At 43.9% G+C, this 14,834-nt stretch overlaps 1 protein-coding gene across 1 annotated transcript; it reads left to right on the forward strand.

Annotated features, from left to right (window-relative positions):
• Positions 1–8,397: 8,397 nt before the first annotated feature.
• On the forward strand, positions 8,398–13,962 carry Awat1 (acyl-CoA wax alcohol acyltransferase 1). Its single transcript, XM_004648023.3, has 7 exons — positions 8,398–8,506; positions 9,353–9,460; positions 9,718–9,788; positions 10,718–10,922; positions 11,534–11,705; positions 13,392–13,591; positions 13,808–13,962. The coding sequence occupies exons 1-7, from the start codon at positions 8,431–8,433 to the stop codon at positions 13,960–13,962; spliced, it is 987 nt and encodes a 328-aa protein (XP_004648080.1). The 5' UTR covers positions 8,398–8,430.
• Positions 13,963–14,834: the final 872 nt, after the last annotated feature.

The raw sequence follows: 14,834 nt of genomic DNA on the forward strand, positions 1-14,834 counted from the left end.
AAATGTATATACATACATGCATGTCCACATAAAGAGAGATAAAGATGCACAATATTAACAATTATTGAGATTAAGAGGTAGATGATATACAAGCACTAGTTATAATGTCCTTTAACTTTCCCCTATGTTTGAAATTACTTACAATAGAAAGCTGGAAGGCCTTGATGAGCAAGCCCTCTCAGGGGCATCATGCTCCTCAGCATTCCCTATTACAACTCTGCTTTATATCCCTCATTTCTAGCACTTCTGGCTCAGCTCGTAGGTCTCAACTGCTAGATTTTCTCTGTCTCCTGCGTGTAAGCAGGCCAAGGTATTGGAGTATGGCAGATGTCCCTCTCATTCTCATAGACTGAATAAATCAGACAAGAATTCTCAAGTTTAGAACAGGTCAAAGTCAACCCTTCTCTACTCACCCACAGCAGCTACAGTAACTTTGACAAGTGCAACTATAGTGCATAAAACAAAGGGAGGGTTTAGAAAAGTCAGTGCACACCTTACAGCTTCTCCCAGAAGAGTAAATGAAGATGTTTATGGTTCTGTACGACTCAGAGCCAAAAGTGAAGAGTGGAGAACTAAGCTCCTCTAGAGCATCACCTTGCCAATGGGGCGTACAACTGTGTCAAGGAGATACTGTATGTGCTCAATGTCTGTTACCTGTTGCTATGAGCAGCTGTTCCTGAACTTGTCAGTTAGGAGTTCCTTGAAAGTACATAGGTTCCAAAGATTTTGCAACTAGAAACTTCCTCTCAGCCTGCTGAGCTCTTACTTCCCCACTGTCCAGTCACTGTAGGGAAACGGAAGCAGCTTTCCAGTTAGCATTTGCTTAGGCACATTCTGTGGTATGATAGCTTCTCTCTGGGAAAACTGTGCTTCTCATTTCCACAGCTACCACACTACCCTGAACAAATCCTCAGTCCCTGACCCCCCCCCGGCCTGGCTGTTTCCACATATGCCTTTATCCTATTGGTTAGCATACAAAACAGGCTTAGAAGGAACTTGCAGATAGCCAGGGGCAGGCAGGAAACTTGAGGATTAAGCTGAAGTTAGCCAGGGACACTGCATACCAGGCCAGCCCAACATGCCAAAGCAGGTGGGTAAATGACAAAATCTGTGATTGCCTTAATGACATAAACAGAGATTAAGGTCACTTGCCTTTCTGAGCTCCAGTAATTTCTGATCTAGGACTACACTTAGGTGGTTTCCAATGACTTGATCACCTTTTGGAACAATCTTGCCTTTTTTTTGGCCTCCTCTTGCTTTGACTGCCCCACCTTGCTCACTTCCCAGACCTCAGATCTTTGACTTGTTTGTTGATATCTAGATCTGCGCATGTGACCTACTTTAGCTCATTGCTGCCCACATCCTATTGTGACAGAACTCATTTGAAAGTTGTTCCTGCTGTGATTAATCCTTATAGGCCAGGAACTGAAGAGAAACGAAGAAGAACTTGATTCTCAAAGCTATAGCATAAACAAATAACATCAAGCTATGATTTAGGGGCAGGCAGTATTTTTCATGTGCAGTGCTTGAGAAAGAAACGCCTATTGGAAAAATGTAGATCAATAAAGATAGAGGAGGGATCAATAGAAAAGAATGTCCTCCATAAAACAATGATAAAACTATGTCATCATTCAAGAATTATGGTTAATACAATTCTATGAGGTCATGTTAATACAAACAATAACAATTACAGAAGGAAAGGATCAGTGTACTTACTAACAACTAGGCCTCCATATCCTCAGGTTTCCTAATGTCTTTTGGCAATTGCTTTATTTTCTTTGATACAGTTCTGAGTGGCCCAATCCACCTACATACCAAGAAAGTCTCCAGATGCCCTAGATATTCTGGTCTAGGAAATTGCAAAAATACTTCTACCGTTAGTTCAGATGAGACTAAATTCATTTTCTTCTTTCTCAAAAGAAAAAGAAAATAATCCCAAAGCAGAAAAACTGACATGCTGATAAAACACAGCTGCCTCACATTAGTTTATCCTGGGTACAGACTGACCCTAAGTCCCACAATGCAAGACTTCACCTCAGAACTGGCCTTGGCTTGCATTTGAACATTCCCTTAGTTTGAACAGAGGTATTTCTAAACTGCAGCACTGCTGAATGGGTCTAGTCAGATGGAGGCATCACAAAACCTGCCTCCTCAGCTATTTGGAGGCTCTTCTGAGACTGTCATCCCTTTGATGAAAGAGACTGACGCTGCTGACCTGGCTAGCTTGTCCTTGGACACTACCTAGGTTAATGGAGTCGCGAGAATGCCTCTCACTTTCTCACCACTGTGTACTGAGTGGTTGGTAGAAAGGATACCAAGCAGTGCTGAGGAAAGCTGTGGTAAAGGAGGTTTCTGATCATTGACTTTTCTGCTACAATTGAAAAACCTTGAAACCTCACCAGAGTGTGAAGGAATGTGGTCTAAAACTTAGTGCTTCTCCTATCATTGAAGTTTGGTTAAATGGATTATGGAATGCCCATACAATAAAATGTTACATATTGGCTGAGCCGGCCCCATCTCTGGGGATCACTGAGATTGCAACTGAGACTGGGTATGGTGGCGGGCACCTGTAATCTCAGTGCTTGGGAGGCTGAAAACAGGAGGATCACTACAAGTCCAATCTGTGTAGTGAGACCCTGTGGTCCCTGTACTAAATACATATAAAAAAGTTACATGGTGAAGAAAGTTGGCATGAAAAATGTCCATTGGATGAAAATAGGTTATAAAATGGAATATAGAATATGATCTCATTTTAATGGCATGAAATAATGCATTTACCTTTTAACATGAACATATACATTAGCAAAGCATTCAGCAAAGAGCTTTACATAAGTTATTTTACAATCTTATAATGTGAATACTTATCATTTTCCAAATGAGGAAGCTAATACTAAGAGGGTAAATCATTTGCAACAGTTCACTTAAGTGATGGAACGGAGATACACACCCAGACGTGGTGGATCCAAGAGCTCAAACTCTTAGCAGTGGCACCGTTGTCTATTCCTACATTTGTATAGGAAAAGGTAAGAAACAGATGGATTGCAAGATGTGATTGGTTCTTGTTATTGTTATTTCTGTAAAGTGAGATTGTGAGTGACTTGTTCCCTCTATACTTTCCCTAGTACTCTAAACACTGTGATTTACATGGATTTTGTGTGTGTGTGTGTGTGTGTGTGTGTGTGTGGCCATCTCAGCCCACCCTGGGGGCAGAGATCCAACTGCAGTCCCTATGCTTGTCTAAGCTTGCCTAAGCAGGCACTTTAGTCTGCTGAGCTATCTCTCCAGCCCCTACATGGATATTTTCTGTTAGGTAAAAAACCACGCAATCAACCAGACCAGGCATTCTGACTTGAGTAGAAGATTTATTGGGAGCATCAAGCAGGCTGGCTGTCTAGCAGACCAAGACAGCAGTGCACAGAGGAGAGACAGAAGACTTTATAAGATTTTTAGGGAGGATGCTCTGGAACAGCCGAGGGAGAGCTAATCTTGGCAGGCTACCTGGTCCGTGGGGGACCATCAATGTTAACAAAGGAGAGTTTCGTGGTTGCTTGCCCAGGTCAGAGTCAGGTGGACCTGTTCTGTGGTTTTGGGTTTGGCTCTGTGTGGTGCCAAGGGAGAGAGAGTTTGCGGGCAGGGTGCCTGGGAAACCAAGAGGGAGAGTGTTTGGGGCAAGGAGCTTGGGAAACGTTGAATCGTGACCTATCATTTTCATAATCAGGAAAAACAAAAAATCAATTTCCATTCTGTAAAAAGCCAACAAGTTTTTGTCTGCAACCTGTGCTCAGCAAACTACTGAGGAATAACTTAGGTTTTACAAAGACCCTTGAATTCTCCACCAAGCCCAGTTATGTAGAATAAATAAATAATATGCTTGTACACGTGTCTGCTCAGACACATGCAAATACTATCCTTATGTATATACATAGTGGCTTTAGTTTGTCATATACTTTCAAATGGAGATTAAAAATGTGGGTATTATCATGTAGAGGACCGTGGTATTTCAAACATTAAATTCCTAAAGCAAAGGTTGGGATCTAGTACCTTGAGTATCTTCTGTACAGTTTACATCTTCTTTGTTTCAGGGGAGACAGGAGGAAATACATAGGGAAACTGGGAATTCAAATATTAATAAAAGTTAATCTGAGAGTCTTGCTTCCTGGAAAAGATAGTTTATCAGGATGAGAAAGTGTGGAAATTGAGTTGATCTAAGATATTCTCTTCTGGAAGGACAGTGTTAATCTCCCCTGCATTGCCCAGGACAAGGCCCCACCCTCACCCACAGGCGATGGCAACACTTCAGCAGGCCAGTGGGGTTGCAATACCTGAGCACTAACATTTGTGTTAAGGCCAGGCTGGTTTCCAGTCCACAGGAAGACCTTGGTTGGGAGGGTGCTCAGGAAAGGAAGGGAGACAAAGTGAGTAGCTTTCTGTTTTGCCAAACTGCCTCAAAGGTCAGCACCTCCCTTCCTTTTCTTTGTTCCTTCGAGTCTTATAATGTGTTCTTTGTCCTCTCCTACTTTTATAGCTTACTGTCTCCCACAGAAGTACCCAGGCCACACTCTATGTAGGACTCCAATCATCTCATTAACATGCTAAGAGCCGCTGGAGCACAAACCAGAAAACTAAGACATTTGCTGAGTGTTTACCCAACACCAAAGGCCTACGATTTTTCAGGCATGAAGAATAGTCACACTGACGAATAAGATACAATCTCAATCCCTTTAGATACATATGACTTTCAGGTGGAAAAAGCAAAAAGCAAACCCCACAACCTGATTTGTTTTAATGAGCATGAAGTTTTTGTTTTAAAGGTAAGAGACGGTGGCCAGGGAGATGGCTCAGTAGAATAAGTGCTTGCCTGGCAAGCGCAAGGGTCTGAGTTCAATCCCCAGTTCCACCACAATAAATACATAAATAAATTAATAAAAAGGGGGCTGTGGAGATGGATCAGTGGGATAAGTGCTTCCCTGGCAAGCTCAAGGGCAAAAAATAAATAAAAACAAAATAAAGGTAAGAGACGGATCTGTGAGATGAGTGAGGGCTCTGCTGATTTGCTTCTCCCTTGTACTTTGGCTTGTATCTAGGACTCACCTAGCCCATCTCTGCTCCTGGAGGCTGGAGCTGAAGCTCAGAGCACTGGCCAAGGAAAGACAGTACTTAATACTTACTCAAGGATAGGTGAAGGGGAAAGGGAGAGAGGTTGTACTATAGTAAAAGCAAATTAGGTTCTTGCCAAATAGATTACATCTGAATCCAGTCCAATCTGAATCCAGCTGCCAGTCGTAGGAAACATAGAAGAACATGCTGACATATACAGTGATCAGCAATAAGCAAAATCCAGACTGTGGAAAATTCCACAGACCAAATTATGTGGGTGTTCAGTAGCTAAACCTTAAGGGAAGGAAAAGAAGAGGATCCTAGACATTAGAACAGACTCAAATGCATCAAAAATTCTAAGGTCAAGAAAGGTAGCGAAGGCCAGGAAAGTGCCACAACTCAGAGGAAGAGAAGCAGATTCGATGATTAAATGCAACCCGGAATCCTGGTGGGATGCTGGAACAGAAAAAAGGTATAAATAGAAAAACTGATGTCATCCAAATAAAATCTGAAATTTGGTTATCAGAAACTCACCAATATTTGTTGCTTAGTTGTAATAGATATGCTGTGGTTACATAAGGTATTAACATAAATGGGAAACTGGGAGAAGGGGATAGGGAACTATCTGTACTATCTTTGCAGTTCATTATCTAAAATTATTCCAAAGGGTTGGGGAGGTAGCTCAGTAGCTCAGTGCCTACCTGGCAAGCACAAGGTCCTGAGTTCAATCCCCGGTATCCAAAAAAAAAAAAAAAAAAAAAAAGAAAAAAAAAAGTATACCACTAATCTTGAATGCTCCAATTAAAAAACATTTTGGGGCTGGCCAGATAGCTCAGCAGATTAAAGCACCTGCTTAGGCAGACGCAGGAACCAGGGTTCGATCCCTGGAGTGCTGTGCTGGCCCAGCCCCTGGGGGGCACATGGAGAGGGCAACTGAGAATGGGGGTGGTGGTGCATGCCTGCGATCCCAGCACTTGGGAGGCTGAAAACAGGAGAATCACTACAAGTCCGATCTGTATAGTAAGACTCTGTAGACCCTGTACTAAATACATTTAAAAAAATAAAAATATTCCAAGATAAAGAGGTAAAAATAGAGGTGGAACAACTAAAAGGCATATCAAATTTTTAAATGGGCAAGACTAAACTACTAATAAGGGAAATACATTTGTGTTAAAAAAATAGAAGTTGGGCATAATAACACATGCCTGTAATCTGAGAACTCTAGGAGGCTGAGGTAGGAGGATCACAAATTGGAGCCCAGACTGGGCATCTTAGTAAAACCCTGTCTCAAGATAAAAGAAATTTTTAAAAGGCTAGATATGTAGCTGAGTGCAAAGGCCCTGGGTTCAAGCCCCAGTATACAAAAGAATAAAGGAGAGAGAGACAGAAAGAGAGAGAGAGAGAGAGAGAGAGAGAGAGAGAGAGAGAGAGAGAGAGAGGAGTCATTTGTCTTATAATAATTCATTAAGGCACGCCTTTACTTCTTTACTTTAAGTGTTTCTTTGTATATGGATTTTATTTTACAATGAGAGAGAGGAGGGAGGGAGGGAGCGAGAGAGAGACATGAGAAGCATAACATTAACTGGAGAAATTTTAGTACATGTGCTGCCAAAGTGAGCACAAACTGGAGAAATTTTTATGTTTGCATCTTGTACTCTGAACAACTACTTTAAAGATAACAGCATGCAATATATGAACTCCTGTTATTCTCTTATTATTTTGTTATGAAATTTTGTTTTCCCTTTTTTCCATATAATAAAATTTTTAAAAAGTAGCACAACATCCAGCCATACATGGTGGTACTGGAATCTCAGCACTCTGGAAGACTGAGAGCAGGGAAATCACAAGTTCTAGCCCAGCCTGGGCAACGTGGAAATTTAGCAAGACTGTCACAAAAGAAAATAGAAAATTAGTTGGCGATTTACCTCAGTATAAAGGTTTCAGGTTCAATCCCTGGGAGTGAGATGCAAATATACCCTACTGATCTTGTTGAAATGAATTGAGTATTAGATATTATTGTTAGGGAGTGATAATAGTGATGTTATTATAGAAGAAGACACAGCATCTGTAGACTTGTAGATATGTAGTGAAAAATTTAGGGGTAAGGCTGGGCATATAGCTCAGTGGCAGAAGGTTAAGGTCCTGCCTGACAAGGTTAAGGTCCTGAGTTCAATTCCCAGTACCAAAAAGAATAAAAGAATTTAGGGGTAAGATACATTTTATTTTTTATTTTTTCTCTTAGGGAAGGGTCTACAGGGTGTTCAGGGTCTCACTACTAGATGGGACTCCCAGTGATCCGCCTGTTTACAGCCTCCCAAGAGCTGGGATTACAGGTGAGCACCACCACGCACAGTCTCAATTCCCATCTCAGCGCACCCTGGGGGCGGGGCCCGCAGGGCAGTCCTGGGGATCATACCCTGGCCCCTGTCTGCTTGCAGGCGCTTTAAGCCACTGAACTATTTGGCTGGCCTGTACATCTTAGAATTGCTGTCAAATATTCAAAATAAGTGAGAGGATAGATGGAACAAGTATGGAAAGTTTTTTTTCAGGTTTGTTTGGTTTTTTTTTGTGAGTGTGTGTCTTTTTGAGACAGGGTCTCACTATGCAGTTCAAGCTGGCCTTGAGCTCACTTTGTAGCTCGGGCTGGTCTCACATTTGCAACCATCCTTCTGCCTCAGCCTCCTGAGTGCTGGGATTACAGATATGTGGCACCACACTTGGTTGGGAAAATGTTAATAGCTTTTTCTGTTTGGTGGTTTTTCTTTTTCTTCTCCAATACTAGGGATTGATCAATAGTTGTTGAACATAAACATGAAAATAACGTTCTTGAGTTTTGTATGTTTGGAAAATTTTCTAACAAAAGTTACAGCAGTGGAACAGCCCGAAACCAGGCTGCTTCAGAGCTACAGAGACCTAATTGTAGGTACTCCTTATTCAGAACCCCACAGAACTCCCTTCCCACCAGCCATCTTCCTTAGCTCCCAGGCACTAGTATCTCTGAGTAACCTGTGAGGGAGTGTTCCCTCTTGGTCTCTGTGTCACTTGGACTAGGTGATAGTCACTTTCCCCTTTCTCCATCCCAATGTGCTAATAATCTCGTGAAAGAAAGTCAAAGGGCAGATGGGCTGGGCCAGCCCTGATGACACAGTCCTCGTGGCTCTATAATCCAGCCCTTCAGTAGGTGGAATTGGGGGTGGGACAAAAAGGGAGTGGGCTGGTGCTAACTCCTTATGGTCATATGCATCCACTATTAAGTGCATTCGCAGAAGCTGGTGGCACCTTTCACTGGAAAGTTGCTCTAAGGTCTTTGCCTCCCTCAGGCGCCAGGGCACCATGCCTTACTCTAAGCAGCCTAATAGCTTCCAGATTCTGAGCCTTCTGCAGTGGCCCTTGAGCTACCTTGCCATATGTGAGTACCAACCCAGAAGTGCATAGTGAGGAGCCAGAGTGAAAAACCAGGGCCAGATCTGCAATGATGTTGATGATCGTGGGAAGTGTCACTCGCCTTTTGATTATACGAGATGTACTAGAGTGTAAAGAAAAGGAGTTTCAAGGAAGAGACAGAACCCGGGGCAGAGTAAGGACAGCAGTGTAGCAGGACAGTGTTTTGGTAGAGATGAATAGAACCTCACTATCTAGCCAGGAGTGCTCACTTATCAGGACTAGGACAGAGGAACCATTAGAGTTATAAACTTAGAGACATGTGGCCTGGGTTTGAGCAGTAGAATCTCCACTCTGGGAGGGAAGAGGTGACATGGGGGAGGAAAGGGAGGCAGTGGAAGGAGTTGTGAATGGCCAAAGGGAAAAGAACGATGGGTGGGAAACAGTGGACGGATGCGGATGTAGGGTGGGCAAGGTGTAGGGAGACCTGGGCAGCGTCAGTGCAAGGGAGGGAGGGCTGGTAACTTAACAAGGGCTTTGGGGTGATGGAACAGGAGTAAAACAGGAGGCGAGAAGAAAAGGATGGCACCAAATGAGGGAAGGGGAAAGCAGGCACAATGAAGAGAGCAGGACTACTAGGATGGCACCTGGCCGAGGCAGAGAGCCAGGGATGGCAGGTAGGAGGAGAAATGGCACTCGCATGTGGTAGGTAAGGGGAGAAAGTTTGGAAGGCTAAGTAGGCATGTGTGGTGGATGAGCAGGACTTGGACTGTGCAGAAGGCCAGGGCAGAGTGGAGAGCTAACTGGCAATGAGACTGGATAGAGTCAAGTTCCGCTGGAAGCTCAAAGCTGATCTGACCTCACCTTTCATCAGTTTGGGTCTTGCAGCCGTTGTTTATTTTGCTGCTGTTTACACCCTTGTGGCCACTACCTGCACTTTACTTCATCTGGTTATTCTTGGACTGGAAGACTCCAGAGAAAGGTAAGACTCATGGACCCAGAAAAAGAATGCTCCGCCTTCACCTGCAGGCCTGCCTGGTGAGTCCTACTTGCTAGGCCACAGGGCTTGCCTCTATGTGCTCAGGCCCATAGCAAGCAGTCCGGCTGAGACCATCCTGGGGCTTCTTCCTTTCTTACCTCACTGGCAGAGTGAAGGTCCCTCCAAACTGAGAGGGAAGCTCTTGGTAAGTGACAGAGTAGCACATGCTGACTCACCTTCCTCTGGTGTTTTTGTCTCAGGTGGCAGGCGTTCAGCCTGGGTAAGGAATTGGTATATCTGGACTCACATCAGGGACTATTTCCCCATAATGGTAAGAGGCTCTTTCATTTGTAATTTATTCCTCCTAGATCCCTAAATGCTAGACATTTATACCAAATATGTAGGATTGTTCATAAGGAAGATGAACATCTCAGAGACAGTCTCAGTGCAGGCAAGAAGACTCCAGGGCCCCCCATACTCTGCTAAGATACTTGAGTACCCTTGGCATGACTTGCCCCCCCAAAAAATATATATATATAGTGATAGCTAAGTGGAGTTTTCAAGGTTCAAAAAAAGTGAGCTACTAGTTTGTGGGCACTGAAAAGGAATTTAGAGAAGACAATACCAGGATGATGTTCTGGAAATATATTGCTTTGCTGACCCCTCTGGGCACTTTGGAGTAGACAAAAGACACTGCCCTGATTCCTAGAGCAAAATTTACTGGGCTTTGTCACATAAAAGCGCTCAAAAAAAATACAAAGTCATGTGCATAAAGCACACTGAAACAAAGGACCAAGACTACTTGAAGCTACAGTCAAGTGGCCAGACAATTGTAGCTGGCCCAGTTCCTGCCTTGTTACTGCAGGGCTGAGGAGACCTATCTGTTGGCCTCCTGCAAACTGGGATTACTCTGTTTTGTTAGAAATCTTTGTTTCAGAAAGTACCCTTGGGCCAGACAGATAGCTCAGCAGACTAAAGCTCCTGCTTAGGCAAAGCACAGCGCCCGGAGTTTGATCCCCAGCATGCTGTGCCAGCCCTGCCCCCAGGGCGCACTGAGACAGTGATTGAGACTGGGCATGGTGGCACAGGCCTCTAATCCCAGTGCTTGGGAGGCTGAATACAGAAGAATCACTATGAGTCAGATCTATGTAGTGAGACCATGTAGACCTTGTTCTAAATACAAAAAAAAGTACCCCAACCCCTGAAGGATCTTCACATAGTTCATTTTGTCCCCTCTGACATTTCTCTCCATGGATGTAGATTCTGAAGACTGAAGACCTATCACCTGAGCGCAACTATATCATGGGGGTTCACCCTCATGGCCTCCTGACCTTTGGCGCCTTCTGCAACTTCTGCACTGAGGCCACAGGCTTCTCAAAGACCTTCCCAGGCATCACTCCTCATTTGGCCACCTTGTCTTGGTTCTTCAAGATCCCTCTTATTAGGGACTACCTCATGGCCAAAGGTGTGTCTGAACACACTGGACTCTGATCCATTTCTCTCCTTGGAAACATAGCTTTTTAAGTTTCTCACTATCACAATGTACTTGTTCAGAGTATGTGAACTGGAGCTAAAATGCTTGGGCCTGGACATTGGTTCTTGCCCCTTGCTGTGTGACCGGTCTTAGGCAAATTAGCTAACCTCTATGTGCCTCAGTTTGCTCATTTATGAAGTGATTCTGGTGGTAATGGTCTTACCTCAGATGTGGTATAATGAGGTAATATAAGTAAAGCATTTGACATTAACAGCTGGCACAGGCCCTATGCTCAATAAGTAGTAGTTATTGTTTCTAATGGAAAGAGAAAGCAGAATTCTAGTTGAAATTCAGCAGGTCCACCTGGTTATCACCCTGAAAACCTTCCTGCTGTAGTTTCCATTTGGTGCCATCTGCAAAGTGTAGTGTCAAAGTAAAGTGTGTTCTGTTTGTCTGTAGCCATCTCGTCACATTCTTTAGTCCCAACTGGCTGAGCCTCTTCTGCTAGGACTCAAGGACACTAAGAAGCCAGTATGTTCCCTCTCTGCTCTTTTGTCTTCTCCTGATCTGTTTGTTCCTCTCTTCCCCTCGATTCTCACCAGGTGTGTGCTCTGTGAGCCAGCCAGCCATCAACTACCTGCTGAGCCATGGCACTGGCAACCTCGTGGGCATCGTAGTGGGAGGAGTGGGAGAGGCGCTGCAGAGTGTGCCCAATACCACCACGCTCATCCTCCAGAAGCGCAAGGGGTTTGTGCGCACTGCCCTCCAGCACGGGTAGGTACCCCCTGGGGAGGAGGTAGAGGTGACCTTTTCGGAGTAGTTTCAGCCTGTAGGTGATGTCAAGTCTCACACAGATGTTTCGTCAAGAAACTTTTGAATGAGTAGAAGAGATGAGCAAGAATCAAAGTTTTTCATGTCATCACTGCTTCTGAGTTTCCAGGAAGCCAAACCATAAACTCAGGTACCATGCCAGGGTGGCTGGGCTAAGGCTGCCTTAGCAGATCATGACTGATAGAGATAATCTATGTCAGTCCATTAATGATAGGTTCAAGAGGAACTACAGTATGGTTTAGAGAGTTTGTGTGGGAGGCAGATTAGGGGTCCTAATTTAAAATCCTGGTCCATGGGCTGGGAATGAAGCTCAGCATAAAGTGATGGCCAGGCATGCACATAGCCCTGAGTTCAATCTTTAGCACCATATACAATATACACGAAACAATAACACATACAATCAATAAAATCCTGGCTCATAATGTGCCATGCATTCTGGAACAGGTTACTTAAACATTCTGAGCCTTGCTGTTTTCATCTTCATAATGTTGCTATTAATCATTGTACCTGTTTCTTAGAGTAACTGTGGGCTTTGAGTAAATGTATCCATATCAAACCCCACCATGTGCCTTCCACACTGTAAGTAATCAATACATTTAGGCATTCTGACTTAGGGGTAAAGAGGAACCTGAGGCTAGAGCTAAAGGATTCCCTATCAAGTCAGCATTTAGCCCATATGATGCAGGGACAATTGTTGCACACTCACAGCAGAGGGGACTCCATCTTTTAAGGACCTTGCCTGATGGGCCGAGGAGATAGCTCAGCAGCCTATGTGCTTGCAAGCGCAAGGACCTAAGTTTGATCCCTGGTACCAGAAAAAAAAAAATCTTTCACATAAGGACCTTGCCTGAGAGGCCTGCCTGAGTAAGGAGTATAAGGTAAGCAAGAGAGCTTTAAACAGGAAGGAGAGGCTTCTGTGTTCTAGTCCTGGTCCTTCTTGAGAGTCTGAGTGGCCTTCTCCCTTCTGAATCTGGGTTCTAGGTTCCCCACTGCGTCTTCCACTATCTTTGTTGTAAGGATGTAGTAAGGTAAGATATGTTGAAGTGCTGAGAGATGGATATTAGAAACTGGTAAAGATTTGCATGAAAGAAACTATTCTCTTTACTCTTCTTCATTTAAGGAAACTAACTACTCTGATTCTCTGCTTAGGGCACTATTTGGGGTAGGACCTCATGGTCTCTAGGTGATAACTTTTCTCTGCTCTAATCCTATCACCTATGAACAGCCTTCTTGATGGAGGGCTGTATTACATATGCACATCCTTGCAAAGTTACCCTCCTCTTCTCTGTGCATTAACCAATAGAAACAGTCATGTGTTCCCTTCCTTGATGTCTGGAAGCTTTTCATGCTGTGGATCTCTGGTCAGCCCTCTAGCAGAGTCCAAATCCTCTTCCCTCCCTGTGGCCCACTGAAAGATGACCCAGAGATAACACTCTCACTGCCCTGGAAAATAGCAGGGCAAGGGTCTCTAGCTATCTGACATTCCTGTTTAGGACAAGAAGCAATGCTTTGGGTCATTGGTAGTTTATCATAATACCATAGATGTGGGCCTGGAAGTGAGTAAATATTCTTCGAGAGTGGTTCCCATTCTAGCACGTGTTAGAAAAATAAATTGGAGTTCTTCTACAGGGCTCATCTGGTCCCCACATTCACTTTTGGGGAAACTGAGGTGTATGACCAGGTGGTATTCAACGAGAGCAGCAGGATGTACAAGTTCCAGGCCTTCTTCCGCCGAATCTTCGGTTTCTATTTTTGTGTCTTCTACGGACAAGGCTTTCACCAAGGCTCCCTTGGTATCTTGCCATATAGCCGGCCTATTGTCACTGTGGGTAAGTGTTGCTCTTGATCCCTGAGGCCACCTCAGCTCTTTCTTTACCTCTATCACAGCACACCTTGTCCTGCCCCATAAAAGAAGAAGGCAGTGGACGGGAAGAAACTGGGAGCTAACTGGGGCTGCCAGAGGGTTGGGCACAGGAAAAAGAGGAAGCTAAAGGAAGGAGAGATTCTAGCACTTTCACTCTTTTCTTTTCCCCCTCTCTTGGCAGTTGGGGAGCCTTTGCCACTGCCCAAAATGGAAAAACCAAGCCAGGAGATGGTGGACCAATACCACGCACTGTATATGGACGCCCTGAGAAAACTCTTTGATAAGCATAAGACCAATTATGGCTGCTCAGCCAGCCAGAAGCTTCTTTTCTTGTGACTGAAGAGACTACATGTATGCCTGTGGGCATTGGAGCCCCTGCCATGGAGAGGAGATTCATTTGCTGCTAACCCAAGAAAATCCTGGAAAGAGAAGCAAGACTAGAGAGGCTGTGTGTGGTGGGGGACGACATTAAGAGTTCCTGCCTTGCCACACTGAAGCCCTCCAAAGAGTTATCCTGAGAACTGGCAGAGGGGAGCGTCCTAAGACATCTCTTGTCCTGATACCCCCTGGCTTTCCTCTTTGAGCCTGAAACCCAAGGTCCTGAAGGACTCAAATGATAGCCAAGCAGCCCCTACCCAACTTTTCAAAAATTGTAATACAAGTTTAAATAGATATATAATCTTTGTATCACACATCTCACCCATTTAAAGTGTAAAATTCAGTAGTGTTTAGTATATTCACAGGACTGTGTAGCTACCACCATTTAGTTTTAGAATGTGTTTCAGCACCCACAGTGAACCTACTACCCATTAGAAGTCTCTGTTCACTCCTCCAGGCTCTGGAAGCAACTAATCTACTTGATATCTATGGATTTACCTATTACTGACATTTCATATAAATATAGTCAGTAGTCTTTTGTGATTGGCTTCTTCCTCTTAGCATGTTTTCAAGTTCCACCCATATTGTAGCATGTGTCAGTGTTTCATTTCTTTTTTTTTCTCAAAGTTTTATTGATAAACAGATAGCAATGGGACAGTTTCAAATCCAATCGGAAGTTCAGTTTCAACAAATAATACACTGCATATATTCTTCTTGGTGGTTAATTGCTGTACAAGAAGTGGACTTGTGATCCTATTTACAAACACCATTAGAACAAATCATTCTATTCATTAAGAGAATGCAACTATATATCTATCCCAACCACTTTG

Source organism: Octodon degus, unplaced genomic scaffold, assembly GCF_000260255.1.
Source record: "Octodon degus isolate 3935 unplaced genomic scaffold, OctDeg1.0 scaffold00347, whole genome shotgun sequence".
NCBI classification, from domain to species: domain Eukaryota; kingdom Metazoa; phylum Chordata; class Mammalia; order Rodentia; family Octodontidae; genus Octodon; species Octodon degus.

Bases quoted from the DNA above. Each gene is read 5' to 3' on its own strand.
- Awat1 (XM_004648023.3), top strand. From the start codon at position 8,431: ATGCCTTACTCTAAGCAGCCTAATAGCTTCCAGATTCTGAGCCTTCTG. The intron at 8,507-9,352 runs GTGAGTACCAAC...ACCTTTCATCAG, and splicing joins CTTGAGCTACCTTGCCATAT to TTTGGGTCTTGCAGCCGTTG. The intron at 11,706-13,391 runs GTAGGTACCCCC...GTTCTTCTACAG, and splicing joins CGCACTGCCCTCCAGCACGG to GGCTCATCTGGTCCCCACAT.